We start from the raw sequence: 20,197 nt of genomic DNA on the forward strand, positions 1-20,197 counted from the left end.
GAGTGAACCGAGAGGGAGGGTACGGGAGTGAGAGAGAGAAGGTGATGTGGATGTGTATGTGTGGTCTAGAATTAGTCAACAACCCAAAATACACAATATACCTAATCATAATTGGTCCAAAACAATTAGGATTTGAAAATAGTGATCCATACACAACACTTAGACCACATCACACAATTTAACGTCCATGGGTATTTCCGTCATTTCACATCATTAAGGATAAAATAATACACATCTCCGGGACGGACTGTGACATCAAATATTTAACCTGGCATGATTAGAACTCACTTATAGATGAGGATCCTCTTTGTGGGGATCATAGGGATCCTCATATCATGGTTGTTCATCGTACATCGTGCAATAAGTTTTCATTAAGTACTATTTATATTTAATTTTAAATAAAAAATTTAAAATAATTTCTGACCGCACGATGTACGATAAACGTTTAGGATGTAAGGATCCCCACAATTTGAATCTGGATGGGATCCAAAATAATATAAAAAAAGGGTTTAATATTTTCTAAAATTAAAGAAAAACAAAAATCTCCCCTCCCCAAGTTGCCATGAATCTTAACTCTCTAAGTGAGACCCAAGTTGAAATGAAGTATGACACACCCAAGCAATCAAGTAAGTGAAACATCTAAAAAAATTAAGTTGGGTTTTTTAGTTGGCAATCATGGATTTTGGAGGCCCATGTTTTTATCCAGCCCAACCAAATATTTCTTCTCCCCCAGCCCATATACACACAAGTCCACTTCAACCTGAGGTACAAAGCGAGACAAAGAAGCAGCGCGAAAACAGCCTTACCTGCATATCCCTACTTTGACAAGGAAGGACTGTTGGCTCAGTCCGTGATGCAGGACCTGAGGTTGCATTAGGTATACATAACTAGGTTATGGGGAGGCTGCCAAATGGATTCTTCGGCTATTGGCGCGATCAGGAACCGCGCAGAACGGTGTTTTCACAGAAGCTCAGCTCCTGGACCTTAGAGTTTGTACTTGAACTTGAAATATGGAAAATGAAATGATTTTTGCACTCCCATTGTCTCCTCTGCACTCCTCCCTTTGTTTCTAGCCTTTGAGTTTGAACAAATCAAAGGAGAATCGACATGCACAAACACGAGGAGTGCAGAATGAGAATAGAGGAGTGTGAAAATCACCACCCGTTCGGAAATCATTAAAGTTGCATTCTTTTCGGGAGTTCATTTGTGTATAATGTGCAGGAAATGGAGCCTAAGAGTAAGAAGAAGGCAAGTGCACCAGGAAGGAATGCTCTGGCTTCAGCTCTTTGGCTGCAGAGGAAGATGGTAAAGACGTTGAGTGAGAGCATGGATGAGATTAACAGCCATGGGAAGCGTCTCTGGTGGAGCAGGTGGATCGCCATAGAGGATTGATTCGAGTTTGTGAATTACCTGGAATCTAATCGAGACATATTTATACCTTGAACAGTGGTTTGTGTTATTTATGAGCACACTTGCAAGGACTTTCTTTGTGCATTTGCAGAGTCCTCCATGACTTCAACTGCAAGCAAGCATTCCCAGCCTTTCTACTAGAACACAAAAAAGGGAGAAAAATATGTGTAAGTTACGTCAGTTGACTAAAGCAGTGTGCCACAAGTGGAGAGTGTATGAATCTGTAACGCAGTGAGTTTAGCGAATGAACTCGACAACCGGAATAGAGTTTAAGCAAACCCATCTCACCCTTCCACCGACAGCAAAACCTGGTGACCCAAACCCAGCTGGCCCGTTTGCACCTTGGGCTCCTAAGTTGCGATTCCTAAGAAATCTTATATATTAATGTAATTAAGATTGTACAACTTTATAAGAAGAATAATGTTGAAGAGTTCACGAATTCTAAGTGATTTATGAGATTAATTGAGGATTGTGGGCTAATTGTCTTGGGTTATTTAATCTTTGTATTCTAAATTGATTATTGATTTGCTTGAAGGTCATCATCAACCAACCTTCGTGTAGATTTTACTCGGTCATGACAAATATTTGTTCCCTTTTGAGAGCTTTCAATTAATATTTGAGAAATTCAATATGTTTACCGAGAAGCAAGATTTGTCGCCGACGCTTTGACAAACTGTAGATACAATTTGTCTAATTTTGTATATGATTTTGTAATTCTCCTAAGGTCGTTTGTAAGTTTTTCTTTCTCAAATAAACTATAGCATTCAAGTAAGCAAATCCAACAAAAGCGATTGTGGTCCATACTATATGATGAATAATTGGATTTAAACATTCAGGCTATGATGAATAATCAGATCTAAACATTCAGATCATCCTCTTTGGACCCCATTTCGTTCAATGTTGATAAAGTACGAAATTATATCATATATTTATCATAAACCAGCACTGCTCATGATCATACCATGCTGCCACGCTGGCTGGGTCTGATATATATATGCCATGCTGCCAACTGCCATGCTGGCTACGTAGTCAACGAGCATGCAAAGTGCGAAACATAATAATTGATTAATTAGGAAAAACATTGTTAGTACTGCACTTAAAGGATCGACGGGTAAGTCAAGAACGTGGCTAATTAATCCTTCAAGAAAATTAGCTTCCTTCTAAGCAAACCCTGCCAAAACCCAAAATCCGATATCTGCATGTAAGACTACAACTGTAGTTTGCCGCTCGATTCCGTACATTCCACAGAAAACACAGATGTTTTTCACATGCATGTTAATTCCATGCATACAAGGCATAAGGCTAATGCTAGCTAATTAGCTCCATTAGTATTTTCCCTTTGAATTTGCAGGGAAAGTGGTATGGATGCACATCAGAACTTGCATGCTGGAATTAAGGAATTCAAGTTGCTTAAAATACAAGCATCAAGAACAGATATGTTATATATTATATATTTATGTGTTTGTGTGTGTGTGTGTGTGTGTGTAAACAATTACATATAAGACTCCAGACTTAGATCAGATAAAAGATTGAAAAAAATATATATGTTGAGTCCATCACAGGCAATGGCATTGTAAATCACGAGAAGTTCACGTGCAACACTGACCTTGTTGTTTATTAGTGCATTTGGAACAACAAACATAACATAAGACGCCAGCTTCAAAGCTATAAATGCGACACTTAGAAATTAATTTAATCAGCACCATTTTCTAGCTCTAATATGGGGGTATTATTTGAGTTCCCAAAGTTTTGTATCTTAATACTCTACGTACGTAGAGTCTCTACCAAGTATCATACATATACGTATATGCTCCTGCAACTGAAAATGTCTGTCTGCATGCACACATTGCGTGTCTGAGTGACTGAGTATATGAACTGTGACATTGAAAACTAGCTAGGAAAAAAGTTGAAAAAAAGAAGGTAGAACAAAACTATTTTGTATCGTCTTTAGTATCTTTATTAATCATCTAGAGTGTACTGTAGTTTTTAACAAAAAATGAGACTTATACGTTGACCTCTTTGTTGAACGTACTGTATATAAGATAGTACATATCTAACATGCGCATGACTCTATGTACGTAAGCATGGAATAAGGATGGAAGAAACTAAGAAACAACTGGAGATTGCCATTGCCTGATTCGATATCGACAGCTTGAAATTGCTCAAATACAGAATAGAATAATGGATGTACAATTTGCTTATTAGAATTGAGGGTTATTGGAAGTTGGTCTCCTCAGAGAAATGGGAGGAGCACGAGACGGAGCAAGTGGGTTGCTTTGCTTTGCTTCTGGTGCAAAATAATATATTTATAATTAAAAGCTAGTTAATCAGCAGCATAATATCTATTAGTTTAGAATAGCGGAATCTTTGGTCATGGCTTTTGATATTTCACTCCGTTAATCGCACAGCAGAATCCCAAATGCCGTCCAAGCAGGCTTTCGTAATCACCATAATATTTGGTTGCCCTTTTCATTTATTCCTACTGTCTCATTTAGTACAGAGAGACAACTATGTCTGTCACATTGTCCACCCAAAAAACAATTTCATCTGCTTAAAGTGCAAGGCTCTGCAAATCGAGAAGTTCTTCAGTATAGTGGTAGATCGTGTCAAGTCATCCGCCTGATAAAGAGGCCTTGAAATCGAGTTTTGCACGAGCTCATCTTGGTGGCATCGAATGCAGACTCACTTTGTGTGCGACTTGGACAGGTGAGTGGGCGTGGCACGGAGCCCTACCCAAGAATTTCTCATGTAAATCTTACTCTCTCATCGTCCATGTTGCCCTACTCTGCATATATAAATATCATGACTCAGCAAATTCAACTTCTACCCTTGAATTAATATTTCTAAAGAAAAATCCAAGCAGGAAAATATGTACCGTGTTTTGAGAAAATTAAACCCCACTTCTGTTTTTGGGGGGGGGGGGGGGGGGGTTGGGAGGGAGTGTCTCAGCGGTGACCTAAAGTATGCAATAATCACCGGAGCATGGTCCAGGGAAAGTTTAACATTGCTATCAAAGCCGTTGTCTTGTCCCTACATATATACTTCTGTTATAAACTATAAGCCTAAAAAGATGATGAAGTCACTAATCATGCATGCTAACAAAAGGTTAGTTGATTAATATACGTGGATTCTTATGTAGGATTCAACTTATCCCCTCCTACTGCATGTTTAGGTGGATCCAACACAAAGATAAAAAGAAAACAACAACGAAATCCACTAAAAACATAGGGGAGAATTAGTTGAGGACATTGTTTGACTCCTTACTTGTTTCATTCAAGCTCACATATATAGAGAAGTAACTCGTTAAAAGCACATAATTAATGAAACTTTTCTTTACACGTGTATGTGTCAGTTCGTGTAAAATAAAGAATGACTTCATATGTGTAAAAGAGTCAGATATTTTTCTTAAGTTGGTGTGTCCCGCACCTCATCATTTACAAAATTGAAGGGCAACTCACAAAAAACCAAAAAACTTGCAACCTTATGGTGAGTAGTTGCCGACCCATTATGCTGGTGGGCAATGCCTACCTCGCGCATATAAATGATGTATAGTCCAAGTCAGACCAATGTAGCACAGCAATAATATTACATGTGATGTGAGTGAGAGATAAGAGTGCTTGCTTGGATTGTTTTTATCATTTTGTGTAATGTGTTTGCTGAGGTAGGGTAGTAGGATAAGGCAAGGGATTCCAAAGTGAGGGAGGGAGGGTGGTGGGGCCGACTTGAAGGGTGTTTGTCGGGTGGGTTTGGGGAGCACTGCCCCATCCTCCGGCTCTTTTTTAAGACCAATGTGATCAAGGACCACACCCACATTTCTCCTCATCCGGTCCTCCTCCCTCTATAAGAACCCCCATTGGCCTCTGCACTTTCAAACCCAACTCACACAATCTCTCAAAGCTCATTACCTGCAGAAGCAACTCACTCGCTCACTCACTGCAGTCAACAGACAGAAAGAAAGAAAACCCTAATTCTCTGAAATATGAAGATGGGCAGCTCTGGCAGCATGGCAGGCAGCAAGAGAAGGTTGTCTTCGTCGTCAAGCAAAGGACTCGGAGGGGTCCTGCGAGAGCAAAGAGCCAGGCTTTACATCATCAGGAGGTGTGTGGTCATGCTCCTCTGCTGGCATGATTGAAAATATGACATGACGAGAAAGGAGGATTTTGGTTTTTCTTCCTAATTTTCCTCCTTTTTCTTGTCGTATCAAGATCTTTGATCTTGTTGGTGGAGTTGTAAATAGCCAGCGGATGTTTTTAGGAGATTTGAAGAAAATTTTGTATGGGGTTTAGCCTTGTGGGGCTTAGATATATATGTACATCGGAATAGCCTAAATATATAAACTTTGATATTGCATTGTTCTTCCTCAGAAGTTCTTATGCATTGATCTTCTTCTCACTTAACAAAACCACTATGTTTTACAATTTGGGAGGGAGTTCCAAGTATAATTAAACATTGAAAAAGGTAAAGGGGTTTCAATTACTAAAGGATTCCATAAAAGGTTATGCTCCAATTACATATGTCATATCACTAGTTGGACACGATCAAAAAGATCTCTTTGGAGCATCTACAACCTTGATTTTCTTATTTTCTTTATCCAATTTCAGCTCCAAAGAAGTGCTGTGGAGTTCTCAAAGTTTTCTTCCTTTTCCAATGGCTTTGTTATGTTTCCTTTTCTGTTGATTAAAAGACCAATTATGACCTAATGAAACTGGAGCTGTTAAGAAGCAGAAATGTCTTGTGAATTCTCAGAGTGTTGTTAAAACTGAAATTGAAGGGAAGGAAAGATGTATGAAATGGATCATAATTTAGCATCCACATTGGATGTAATAATCATTCATACAAGGCCATTAATCTTTGGCCAATTATTAATTGAGGATTCAATTCGTTAATTTTAATGTTTATTTCAGTGTAGTAGATTATTTCTGCCTTTTTGGATTGCATGTCCAAAAAGTGTTTGAGACATTCGATATAAGCATCAAAATTCATGATCAATGCTTTGACCAAGTCAGCTAAGAACACTTACAACAACAAAGCCTTAATGATAAAGATTGACCAAGTTAGCTAAGACCACTTGATGACAAAACATGTACCTTAAAAATAGAGGTGTGATATCCACACACCCTTATTATTTTCGGCCATCGGATCAGAGGAATTGAAGAAGATCAAATGACAGAAATTAACAAGGAGTGTGTGAGAAGTAAAAGATGGTGTGTGGATAGCATACCCTTAAAAATAATCGATTAAGCCTTAATCCCTTGTCATAATTCCAATTTTATATGGTTGTTTTGGAAGGCCAATGATTAACTAAAGAAACAAATGCAATTGGCCCATCCCTAATCACTATAATATTATAAGCTCTTGTTATGATCTGCTTGTCTTCAACCAAACAAGCACCAGCATCTCCTTCCCTCAAAAAAAAAAAAAAAAAAAAAAGCACCAGCATCTCCTAAAAAATGCAATTCCCACCTTGTCTTCATATAAGCTATTATTTTTAGCCAGCATCCAAACATGGCCTTGTGAGGAAACTGCTTTTTCGACGTTTGGGTCAAAAAGCCAAACTCAAAACTAAAGCTCTCTCGAGTCTCTCCCCTCTCTTTGTGGGCTAATTGAATTACTGGGAAAGTGATCATCTTCGAATCTCTTCTTCTTAATTCATTAAGTTTGGGGGTTTGGGTCAGGATATTCGAATCATTGAAATTTGATCAAACGTTTAAAGTTATTATACTTTTTAAAATGGGTCATGTTTGTAACCGTTTGATCAAATTTCAATGGTCTGGATCCCCGAATTTGATGGATTAGAAGGAATGGAGGATCCCTTTCCGAAATATTGGATCCCAGCTCATGTTCACGTGTGCCACGTGTACGGTTATGATGGGCTACCCCAAATAGTATTCCCTTTTGTCTCTTCTTTCCTTATGAAGCAAGGAGCAGGGGAAGGGTTAAAAGTAAGTCCAGGCAGTTCTACTTTTGGAATCATAAATCAGCACATATACTCTCTAGTGTACCATAATACACTGCACCCCAACGTAAAATCCGGACACCTGTCACTAACACTAGAGTGGTGAATAACAACCCGACACGTGGACTTCTGAATGATTTTTTTTTCATTTTTGGTTTCTTGTTTTAGAGGAGAGAAGGGTGGGTCAGAAAGTCAGATGTACAGGAGCCGAATAATGCAATCTAATATTCTGTTGTCGGCCACACAGGAGAGTGCCACCTCTCTGTCTTACTCTTTGAAATTTACCTCAGTATAAAATTTGACCGTGACGGTATTCTAATTCAATTATGTACTATCATGCGTTTAAACTTGCTCATATAACAATGTTCGGAAAATCTTTTGTTGCAAGAAAGCCGAATTCCTCTCATCGAGAGCTCTCAAGCTTTCTTCTCTGTTGGGCTCACTCGGATAAAATGACTCAATCAGTAGTGATTGAGTAAGGAAACTCAAAGTCGCGCCCGACTCTCTGTTGGGCGCGAATTGGTTGGTTGAAAACGGCAGCCTTATCGTGCCCACGTGCGCCTCCCTAATCTTCAACCCCACCAATATAGCGTACGATTCTATTCTAATCAAACATGGGGCCCACGCGTTGTCCCCACATGGCACATCCCCTGTCTTCCTCAATTTCGTCCAATAATGTTATGCATACTAAGTGCAAATGTTACATCATGGACCTGGCCGAATGTCCGTTAGAACTAAGGTGGTCCACGACCATTTAAAGTTTGAAAAATATACATGTGAAATTTTTTTGAGGACTTTCTCACCAAAATTCGAATTCTCGATCTGCCGCTGATCATGGGCATCAACATTTCAAGTATAATGAATAAGGTGTAGTTTCATCATCCAAGTAAGATGATGATGGGACATTCTCCAAACGCACTTGCCAATTAGCTGGTTTTTGCTTTACGATTATTGGTTGTTGGCTCCTTTCAAACTGCTCCATCGGTTTGAAATAACTAAAAACACTTTTCAGTCATAAAAAACGCTTATAGCATCGATAAATAAACTTAAAAGTGCTAACTGGTCATATAAGCACTTTACAAAACAGACCAACTACGAGCACAAGTACTTTGCTAGGATGTTAATTATGATATTTAATCCAGTCCTGTTGTGTTAGGGTTGTCTCTAATTCTTAGGGATTCTTGTAAAAAAGATGGGTCATGGCCCATGGTGTCTCCTCATGTTACAAGGTGGTTGCTTATGTGTTATTAATGTAGGATTTAGGATACAACATTGTGCTGGCTGCCGACAAAACAAGGTTGCTAAATCTTCTCTCTAAAAACCCTAACTGCAGAGCATATAGCATATATGTATATGTTCTTTAGCCGTTAAGGTCAATTGATCACAATCATTTGCATCGTTCTTAATGTTTTAATCCACCAATTTCTAATCTTGGGTGGTCCCACTATTAAGGGTCCAAGTTTTTGAGATAGAAATAGAGCGCATATTGCGGAAAAAAAAATATTCAGTTTATTCACTGAGACATTTCGTCGAACACTTGATGAGTAATATCCTGAGAATTCTTCGAGTGTTGTTCATGCAACCTATTACATCAAATACTTAGTAGGTACAAGGGGGCCCGTACAAAACATTTGGAGGGTCCTCGGAAGACCTTCACATGTATATTTTATGAACTCCGGGAGGTCCTGGACCACTTAGGTCCAAGTATGTATCCACCTCTGTTTCACGATGTATCATGTCTTTAAGAAAGACAAGACGTCCTGCACAGAGTTGAATAATCCGTAGGCTCATTGTTCAGTTCTTTTTCTCGAGCCCAAAAAAGCGATGGTGCTGTGGTCCTCCTTGTCTACCTTATATAGCCCCATCAAGGCATCTAAAGATAAAAAGAAGACCAATTGCATTTGCCAAGGGAGAGAAGCATTAGGCATGTCTTGCTAATACAACAAAGGGGTGCCCTACTATCCAACTAGGTCACTTGCCCTACAACATGCTACAAGGGCACCAGCAGAAGCTGCTTTTCTAGGTTAGGTCTGAATCTGGCTTCCCCACAAGCAATACCATATGCTGCTCATCAACAAGCACTTTTACCTCATAGTGCTTAATTTCACAGCGAGGCTAGGCCCAGTGGTCTCTCAAGCAATTTTCAAAGACAACTTGCATGACCTACGCAGCCCTGAAAGTTGATGAATGATTTCATGGTCCAACCTGTTCTCATTTGATTACATGTGAAAAACTCATCAGTGTTTTCCTCGGCGTTGACGAAGCATCGAGTTTCCAATAATTTGATGGTCCACACGTCTCTCGGCTAGTTGAATTCGTTATAATACGGATGCTAAGCTTTAAAATCCAAATAAAAACGCAAACCAGATAAATAACTGCATTTTAGCTTGATTATAAACAGAGAGCAAAAAGAGTAAGTTCGGTCGAGGTTTGAACACAAATGATCAGAGAATTTCAGTTCACAAACAGTACTTTACAACCAGGTCTCACAGTTCATTCTGTTTTCAGCAAAAAGTTGGATATCACGCCGAGCTGATTTGATACGTGCAGATTAATCAAAATGTAGCCACAAAATATTTACCACCGTGAAACCATGACCAACACTTACAAATCCCGAACCATGTTCAGTCAGCCACCTTGCCACCCCAAGAAAGGAAACTTTCCTGTGACCCGAATTCCTACAATGCACGATTCAGAAAAGCGTTAGCATAAAGGAAAATGCAAACAAAACAAAAAGAATTGACTAAACCAACAAGAAGCAAGACAAGAAGATTTACCAGCTGGCTAAGTCGGAAATCTGGAGGTGTATCGAGTTCCAAAATATTAGCAGGATCGAGGACAAGATTTTGACAAGCCTCTAGATCCTTCTTTAAATCCTCTGGTCCTAGTTTAGCATAATCAGCAAGACGGGGGGGTTTGATGTGCGCTTGTTCACCATTTTCATGTCCACCCCTAGTTGGAGATTGGCTCTGAAGAAGATCATCACACAGAGACAACCCTTCCACAAGCTGTTGCGAATCCAGAAGATTCTGTGACTCACTGTCCCACCATTTTGGATCTTCCTGAGCAATGTTTTCAGTGTTATTAATTACTTCATCAGCTTGATTTTCTACCTTGTGTTGGTCATAATCGTCAGGCTTTTCAGATTCAGGAAGAACATCATCTTCAGCACAGTCCACCTCTGGATGAATTTCATCTAAAGCACGGTCCACCTCAAAATTAACTTCATCCTCATCTTCAGCACCATCCTCCACACGATACTTCAATTGAATACAGAAGCCATAAAAAAATGCCCATATCAGTATCTCTCTGGATCATTCACATTAATGCCACATTATTATATCACATATTAATGGAAAACAACAGGGAGAGAATGTGCAAGAAAGTATACATTAGGCCAGGAATATAATGCAAGCAATATAAATTTAAAATTTTCAAGTTGAATATGTTCGTGTCACAAGAAATAAAAATGTCTTCTTGTGCTGCTTGTAGAAATTTGTGAGTAAACAAAAATTCAAATTAAGAAAACAAACTATACCTGAAGAAAGGGATCTCTGGAAGGAGCAGGAGTATCCAATCCCAAATCAAAATCACCAAGCTTTCGTTCAGCGCGCGGAGGTTCAGGAGTAACCGACTTGGGAGTGACTGGATCTACCTTGGTGATCACTGCATCAATACTTTCAGGAACATCTTGATCAGTTTTATCAGCTTCCTTAGCTTCCTGCTGCTGGTAATATATTTTAGATATAACATACTCTCCATCCTTCTCATCCTCCTCAACGCCTAGGTGATATTGATGCATAACCCAATTGGTTTTCACAGGTTTTCCTCCTCTGACCGTGCTCATGTATAGAACCATAATCTTCTTACACCCTCTTTGCACCCCATCCAAGATCACTGGTTTAGTCCTTCCAGTCTTGTGCCAGCGGACATCACCATCACCATCATGTATCTTTCGACGCTTTCGCGTTCCAGTATTGTAAGCCTTAATTGCTCTATGAAAGAAGTGGGAAGCACTTCCATCTAGCTTAACACCTAACATTTAATTTCAAATCAATTAATAAAAGATTAAGGGTCAAAGTTTTAAAACAAAACAAATGTTTCGCACTTACTAGGTAGTTTCCTAGGATGGGAACAACAGATTCCTTCATCGTCGTCAACAATTAGAATAAACTCATCAATAAAAGGATGGGGTTTGCGATCACCTACACCAGATTTTGCAATTAAGTGCCATATAATCTCTTGATCAGTTGGATCAAATTTTACACCCTTGGGTAAACCTGGCCACTCTTGAGCAACCTGGAAAGAGATGGCAAACACCCTAATTTTCAAAGTTCTTCAATTTTCGTTAATAATAAATGAACCAATAACCTGAAACAAACTTCATTAAAATAATTTCCAACAGAGCTTCTCTAACTGATGGCTTTTCATTGATGAACATTCAACTTTAAACATATGGATCAAAAAATAAAAACAAAAATCTTACATCACTATTGTCAATCGTATGCTGGCATTTTGGACAAGCTTTAGTTGGGTTGCTTTGCCATATAATCACATTAGGATCATATCCTCCAGATGCACTCTTGATTTTTGTTGCGATTCTATTTTTGTCAACCAACCACGATGGCCTGCATACATTACACAAATGATTATACTTGAAGCAATCAGCTGCTCCAACACATGTTCAGCAAAGTATTTAAACTCCTGATCTAGCTTAATTAGAATAGATATTTTAGGTTGGAAGGACACTGAAAAGATACATAAAGATATAATCGGCAGCATGGAGATTATTCAGAAGAAACAGCATAATTAAAAAGATTAACCCATTCAGAAGAAACATCATATAACGGCCAGTAACAGATCTAAACTATGAAGTTATGAACTATTACTATCATCATATACATATAAACAAATGGAATGACCCAAAATTTGACTAGAGAAACGAAAAATAATGTTAGAAAATATATGACAACTTGCAAAGACATAATCTTTTGTTGCCGAAACACACTTCTAAAGCCCGAATTAGAGGTAGAGGGATGCAAACACATAAACCATTTTAAAACACAAGCACACATAGGTGAGTCATTCCAAACTGTGAATAAGTGAGCTGACACTTAAAGATAAAGAAGTCGAAAGCCATCTACCACATTAGCGTATCAGAATGACAATAACAAAAATCAGACCGATGAATGACTTGACGAGAACACAGGGAAATGGATTACACAACATTATGAATCCTCCTCAACCTTCCCACCTAGATATACTAAAGGGTACAGGCGGAAGTGGGTGTAGCCACATTGGCTAGAATGTGCTCCCCTATGCACCCGAGTTTGAAGTCCCCCTCACGCACTTAAGATTAGTTTAAAGTATAACATCGCTTGTATAATGAAGAACACGTGCAATTTAAAAACAAAGATAGAAAGTAAAGGAATAATAATATGAATCTAAAGGAAAGATTCAGCACAGCTCTCAACTAAATCAAGGTAGTTTCCACTTGTAAAGCTTAAGCACTACCATTTTGTTAAAGTTGAAATTTTTCATGGTACACTCGATCAAATGAACAAATGGGTTACTTCAAAATCTCGAATAAACATATAAATCCAAACAATGTCAATAAAATCCCAGAAAAATCCATGACATATTTATAGAAGCATCAATATACACTAACAAAAATTGAAACAAAAAAAAAAAAACTAAGATAAAAGTCATCGGAAAATACCCAGCCATGGATGAGCGGCGACGATCAAGAGCCCAACTCAGAGGCAAAGCTTCCGTCTTGGAAGACCGCCGCAGACTTGCTGTTTCTCTCTCTCGCGCTCCGCTTCGTCTGCTTCGACACTGAGACCGATCGACGCCCGAAGGACTTGGGGTTTTTATATTTAATTCTACTTTGTTTTTCAATTTACTATTTTAATTTACAAAAAATAAGAAAAAGTAAGGACTAATATTATATTTTTTTTTAAATATTGCTTTTGAATTTTGAAACCGCGGGTACTGTTTCTTAAACAATATTGTATTATATTTTTGTTTTAAAAAATTAAAGTTAATTTGACAGTCGGATCAATAAAAAGACTAAAATGTAAAAATTCTAAACATAAAGTGTCAATTTATGAAAAGTAAAAACCCAGAATATTCCTAAAATTATGTTTGGGCCCCGTAGAATGACTGGACCGGGCAGTAGTGAATAGTAAAGTGTCAATCCGGCCAATTCCATTCCCAATTTTCCCCAAATTTCCCACTCTCTTCTCCGTTCGAATACTGCAATCCCTAAAACCGCCACCGCCACCGCCAACATGAGCAGCAGAGCCAGAAACTTCCGCCGCCGCGCCGACGATGACGATGATCAAAACGACGACGCAACCCCCTCAACGGCAACCACCGTCAAATCCTCGTTAAAACCCTCTTCCGCATCCTCCTCAAAGTCCAAGAAGCCACAGAATCAAGGCCCGAAGCTCCTCAGCTTTGTCGACGACGAAGAAAACGCCGCCGCGCCGTCCCGCTCCGCGCCATCTTCCAAACGCGATAAGCCCTCTGCTCGTCTGGGCAAGCCCTCTTCAGCTCATAAGTTGACGGCTCTCAAAGACCGTCTCGCTCATTCGTCTTCTGTATCGACTTCTCTGCCGTCCAACGTTCAGCCCCAAGCCGGAACCTATACGAAAGAAGCGCTCCGTGAGCTGCAGAAGAACACGCGAACCCTAGCCAGCTCCCGACCCTCCTCCGAACCCACCATTGTTCTGAAGGGCCTTGTCAAACCCACCGACTCAATCTCCGATACGCTGAGAGAGTCACGGGAGTTGGATTCCGATTCCGACGAGAAGCATGAGAAGGAAAGGGGTAATTTGTTTAGGAGGGACAAGGACGAAGCAGAGGCCCAATTGGCCTCGATGAGAATTGACAGGGGCAAGAGGTCACCTGGGTTGTTTCCTGATCAAGCCACCATAGATGCCATTCGGGCCAAGAGGGAACGGCTCAGGAAATCGAGGGCAGCGGCTCCGGACTTTATCTCATTGGATTCAGGGAGTAATCATGGCGCTGCAGAAGGGTTGAGCGATGAGGAGCCAGAGTTTCGAGGTCGAATTGCAATGTTTGGGGATAAGATGGACGGTTCTAAAAAGGGTGTTTTTGAGGATGTTGATGATAGGGTAGTGGATGCTGGATTGAGGCAGGAAAGCGTCGATCAGGATGAGGAAGAGGATGAGGATGAGGAAGATAAGATTTGGGAAGAAGAGCAGTTTAGGAAAGGGTTGGGGAAGAGGGTGGATGACGGGGTGGTCAGCGCTAGTGCTCCTGCAATTCCGAGTGTGCCCCAACCAAAGACTACTTACTCTGCAATGACGGGTTATAGTTGGTCAGAGAGTATGCCTCTTGGGACAAGTATAGGAGGGGCAATTGGAGCTTCACAAGGTTCAAATGTGATGTCCATAAAGGCACAGGCGGACACTGCTAGAAAAGCTTTGGAAGAAAATTTCACGAAGCTTAAGGTATGAATTGTTGCTTTTCTGGTCAAGTTGAATTTTATATCGAAATCTGTCATAGGATGAATAATTGAGTGAAATATTGGCTTCTAGTAATGTGGTCGTGTATGTTGCTCTTAACTTTAGTTTCAGCTCACTAGTTATGGCTTTAATGCATGGATAGAATGACATTTTGTTACTTTCCAACAGCTTTTTGTGGCATTACTGCATTTGACAATAAGAACAAATGTAAACCATAGAATGCATACCTGAATATATGAGCCATACGTTTGGAAACAAAAATTCTGCCAATGTGAGGAGATGCATTGATGCTGCCATGATATATGTACATTGTATTATTTTCTGCGTTTATAGCATTTTCATATATAACTATGTACTCAAATATGTTTTGATCCCTCAGGCAAGTCATGGAAGAACCATTTTGTCACTAACTAAGACTGACGAAAATTTGTCGGCCTCACTGTTGAATATTACTGCTCTCGAGAAGTCTCTGTCTGCTGCTGATGAGAAGTACCAGTTCATGCAAAAGCTTCGCGATTTTGTCTCTGCCATATGTGACTTTTTGCAGGTATGCTAGTGTAAAATAAACCCAGAAATTTTCTTTTGCCTCCCCTCTCTGTCTATAGAGATGCATTTAAGAATAATTTCATAGGAGTACAGATGAGGGGAGAATGGAAACTCACAGGGCCATTTGTCTGAAATGATTGTTATATTATTTTCTCCCTGTGAGATGAGCACTTCCGTCCACATTTTGCGAGTTATATTCCATCATTTAGTACTGTATGAACAGTTCATATACTGATTAATTTCTTCTGATACCAATATGGAATGCCAACTGGAGGGCATTTCATTTAGGATTCTGCTCAAACCAAGGACTTTAAACTGTTGCAGAATGCAATGCGCCTGAGTTTTCAAGCTACCTGGCAGTATAGATGAATCATTGGCTCTTCAATACATTTGCATATGATACACATTATAATTCACTCTCTTGCTGAGGACTTATCGCCAAAAAGTAGGATACTGTAGGAGGAATTTGAAATGGCCATAACTTCCCATTGTTAATATCAAAAGGGATTAATTTCTAGTTTCGTGTTCTTATATAAAAATGTAGACTTATCTGTTCTTTCCCTAGGACCTTTTTCCCTAGAAACATGGCTGAGAAAGTTAACACTGCTTCTTGAAAGGGAAACTGGCAGTGGCCCTTCCCAGATTAGCAGATAGCAATTTATTTATCCTTGGAAATTCAAGCAAAGTTGAGGCAACCGCACAAATGATTGATTAATATTCCACTGTAGCAACCACATTTTAACTCTCGTAGGAACAGTTTAACTGTATAGAATGAAGGCCTCTAACTCAACATTGGTTACTATTGAGTATTGATATTCTATTGGCTTATCCTTACTGTGTTTAACTGTTTATTTCATTTTCTAAAAGAACATATTTTTGAGATGTGCCTTATGACTTCTAGTATCTACTCAATGCATCTTCTTCTATTTCCCACTTTTCAATCCCGGTAAGAGCAACATATCATGTTGATCTGAACTTATGTATTCCTGTAATTCTTCATTTTCAGGTTAAAGCTCCCTATATAGAAGAGCTTGAAGCGGAAATGCAGAAAGTTCATGAACAACGTGCCTCATCTACTATGGAAAGGAGAAATGCTGATGATGATGAAATGATGGAAATAGAAGCAGCTGTAAAAGCAGCAATGTCTATCATCAGTAAAGAAGGTAGCAGTGCTGAAATAATTGCAGCTGCTAAAAGTGCAGCACAAGCTGCATCTACTGCTGTGAGAGAACAAACTAATCTACCAGTGAAGTTAGATGAATTTGGTAGAGATATGAACCTTAAGAAACGTATGGATATGAAAGTGAGGTATGAGGCTCGACAACGCAGGAAAAGAAGGTGTGAATCTAAGAGACTGTCAGCCATGGATGTGGACAGTTCCCATCGAACAATAGAAGGAGAATCAAGCACCGATGAGAGTGACAGCGAGAGTCAAGTATACCACAGACACCGCCAGTTGGTGCTCGACACTGCAGGTAAAGTATTCGACGATGCAGCAGAGGAATATTCTCAACTTTCAGTGGTCAAAGAAAGGTTTGAAGACTGGAAGAGAGAGTATGCATCAAGCTACCGTGATGCTTACATGTCTTTAAGTGTTCCTACTATCTTCTCTCCATATGTGAGACTGGAGCTTTTGAAGTGGGACCCCCTCCGTGATAAAACAGATTTTCTAAACATGAACTGGTACTTGTTCATAAATTCTCAGTTTTTTATTTATTTCACACCTCTAGAAAGAACACTGAAGCACACAGAAGTAGTGCTGCTCGCATACTCACATCCTTCTATTAATGTTCTTTTCTTCTGTTCAGGCATTCATTGTTAACACTGAAGCACACAGAAGTAGTGCTGCTCGCATACTCACATCCTTCTATTAATGTTCTTTTCTTCTGTTCAGGCATTCATTGTTAATGGACTATGGTTTACTGGAGGATGGAAATGATTTGGCATCAGATGATGCTGATGCTAACCTTGTCCCTGATCTGGTGGAAAAGGTTGCTTTACCCATTTTGCATCACCAAGTTGCTCACTGTTGGAACATTCTCAGTGTGCGAGAGACCAACAACGCAGTTGCTGCCACAAGTTTGGTAACAGATTATGTTCCACCTTCTAGTGAGGCCCTTGCTGATTTATTAGTTGCTGTTCGCACCCGTCTGGCTGATGCTGTCACAAATCTTACGGTACAATTTTTGAATTATCAAACTAAAATTTTAAGACATTTAATCAGGCCTATGCACGGATGTGTTTTAAATATTTATGCATTAGGGTGGTGCTATCCACACACCCATCTCAATTTCTAGCTGTCGGATTGAATGAATTGAAGAGGATGAAAGGAAAAAAAATTAACAGGCGGTGTGTGGAAGGTAAAAAGTGGTGTGTGGATAGCACCACTCATGCATTGAGCATGTACATTTTATGTAAGTGATCTAATTTATATTTTCCTTCCCTACCTGTCCACTCTAGATTCTAAGTCTGAGAAACTATGAACCATGAGCTTACACTGACCTGATGTTGATTAATTTTGATTGTTTCCAATGTATAGGTCCCAACATGGAGCCCAATTGTATTGACAGCAGTGCCAGATGCGGCACGGCTGGCAGCATATCGATTCGGTATGTCTGTTCGTTTGATGAAAAATATCTGCTTGTGGAAAGAAATCCTTGCTTCTCCCATTTTAGAGAAGCTTGCTATTGAGGAGCTGTTGTGTGGTAAAGTTCTACCTCATGTTCGAAGCATTGCTGCAAATGATCATGATGCTGTTACAAGAATTGAAAGGATTGTTGCTTCTTTATCTGGGGTGTGGGCAGGCTCAAATGTCACAGGGGACAGCAGGTAGTGCTTCAACTAACACAGATTAATTCCATGCGTGAGTGTGCTTATTATATGTGTGCATGTTAAGTATGATAGTATGATTTTGCAATAGTTACATCTACGTCGCATGTCTGTGATACATACTTGAGTTCAACTAATGATGTGAAGGATGTGACACGTTGCTCCCAACTAATATGGTTCTTCAAATTGACAAGAAATATAGGCTTCTCCTTTCTTTCCATTCTCTACCTCCCTCATCTTGTCCGAGGTCTTCCATACCTTTACAGGGTAACGAACTTAGTACAAGTTGAGGCTATTACCTTATAAACTTTTCATTGCGCATAAATGGTTTGGACAGAGTTGAAAATCATTTTTATCATATACCGGCTTTACATTCCCTTCAAAGCATAGCAAACTTACTGACCGAAAAAAAAGCATAGCAAACTTATTTACTTAAAAGAGTAGGAACTGCCAAGTCTAATTATAATTTGTGAGATGTCAAACTTAAAATGCTTAGGCCTTCTGGATTTTTTTTTTTTTTGCATAAGTTTTCCTTCCCCCATCTCCTTCCTTTGAGCTTCCTTTTTCGTTGTTTTGGTTTTTCCCTTAAGTTTTATATGTTAACCAATAGATGAGTTAATAAAATGACGATTATACATTGGTGTACTTATACTGCCCTTTACTACATGTTCAAAGCTCTTATTCATTTGCCTAAAAATTCAACTATTGTGCAGCCGTAAGCTGCAACCGCTGGTGGATTATGTGCTCTCGTTGGGTAGGACTCTGGAGAAGAAGCATTTGCTTGGCGTGACACAAAGTGAAACTGGTGGACTTGCCCGTAGATTAAAGAAAATGCTGGTTGATCTGAACCAGTATGACAAGGCTAGGGACATAGCAAGGACTTTCAACCTTAAGGAGGCATTGTGAATCATTAGAAACCTGAAGAACTTCAAGAGAAGCACACAAAAATTGTCAAGGGTTGCGGCTACATTTTTGAGCTATCCGTCTAGATAGGCACTTCAAACAAACACAAAGTGCAAATCTTTGACCTAAATATGATGAAGTCTTAGAAGATAACTCTGCCCCTTATCCCTTTTACTTTAGTTCCCACACTGGGGGAGATGCGCTTTGTGGCATGAGTTCTAGGAGTTAGGTACACACTAGTTCTTATTTTATTTTCTTCCCCTACTTATGAGGGCATTAGGATATGATTTTTTTTTTTCTTCAGAGAAGCGATGTGTGATCGTTGTAGGATATTTTTACGTCGTTTTCGCTTCCAATACCTGTTGTCCTTGTGAAACTTTTGGAATCGTCTGCTTTTACCCTGATGCGATATCAAAGCGCTACTAAAGTTTGAGGCAAATATATGATCCCTCCGAATCTACGCATTGCTAGTACCAATAATACGGAGGATAATGTGTCGATGGTCTACTCATTGGTAATACCATACCAATGGTACGGATGATTATGTGTCTATAGTTGATAATACATCAGTATGTTTGCCGTGTTGAACTGTGAGACAATGGTCGGAATGGCTACGTGGTCCGACAGGGTGGTCCAAGGTTCTCTCCGTCTTTGAAATAGTTCGAGGGAGGACAGCAGGAAGGGAAGTAGTTGGTTGGTCTGCTAATTAGCCTTGTCTTAAAACAATCTTAATCACACCTACACTTCTTAATCGCACCTTCTCATCACTGTTATAAAAATCTCCGCCTAGCACCGCCTAGCTCTAGGCGGCTAGTCACCTCTCCGATTAATGCCTAGGTGTTTGAAAATTAAGAAAGTGCGCCTAGAGCTACTGAGGCGCCTGCCTAGACCTTCAAGACCTGTTTAGGTTGCGACTCACTTATACAGAAAATAGATATTTTTTATTTTGCATTTTATTTTTTTAATAAATTATAAGAGTCTTGTTGAATACTTAAATGAACACACATTATATGTTTGTTTCCTACGTTTTCATTATGTTTCAATAGCTTATAATATA

General features: G+C 39.4%; 3 protein-coding genes across 3 annotated transcripts; 2 read left to right on the plus strand and 1 right to left on the minus strand.

Moving 5' to 3' along the window:
• Positions 1-5,212: 5,212 nt before the first annotated feature.
• Positions 5,213-5,776, plus strand: LOC103425437 (small polypeptide DEVIL 4-like). Its single transcript, XM_008363516.4, has one exon. It carries the CDS (start codon positions 5,390-5,392, stop codon positions 5,540-5,542), a length of 153 nt encoding a protein of 50 aa, XP_008361738.1. The 5' UTR covers positions 5,213-5,389; the 3' UTR covers positions 5,543-5,776.
• A 3,958-nt stretch (positions 5,777-9,734) lies between these two features.
• LOC103425438 (SUPPRESSOR OF GAMMA RESPONSE 1-like) lies at positions 9,735-13,300 on the minus strand. Its single transcript, XM_008363517.4, has 6 exons — positions 13,086-13,300; positions 11,853-11,994; positions 11,479-11,665; positions 10,905-11,401; positions 10,144-10,626; positions 9,735-10,044 (listed from the first exon to the last, which is right to left on the minus strand). Exons 1-6 carry the CDS (start codon positions 13,091-13,093, stop codon positions 9,991-9,993), a joined length of 1,371 nt encoding a protein of 456 aa, XP_008361739.3. The 5' UTR covers positions 13,094-13,300; the 3' UTR covers positions 9,735-9,990.
• A 215-nt stretch (positions 13,301-13,515) lies between these two features.
• LOC103425439 (transcriptional repressor ILP1-like) lies at positions 13,516-19,579 on the plus strand. Its single transcript, XM_008363518.4, has 6 exons — positions 13,516-14,847; positions 15,242-15,409; positions 16,415-17,091; positions 17,303-17,585; positions 17,948-18,237; positions 18,951-19,579. Exons 1-6 carry the CDS (start codon positions 13,660-13,662, stop codon positions 19,141-19,143), a joined length of 2,799 nt encoding a protein of 932 aa, XP_008361740.3. The 5' UTR covers positions 13,516-13,659; the 3' UTR covers positions 19,144-19,579.
• The last annotated feature ends 618 nt before the right edge of the window (positions 19,580-20,197 follow it).

The sequence above is a fragment of the Malus domestica genome, chromosome 16, assembly GCF_042453785.1.
Source record: "Malus domestica chromosome 16, GDT2T_hap1".
NCBI lineage: Eukaryota > Viridiplantae > Streptophyta > Magnoliopsida > Rosales > Rosaceae > Malus > Malus domestica.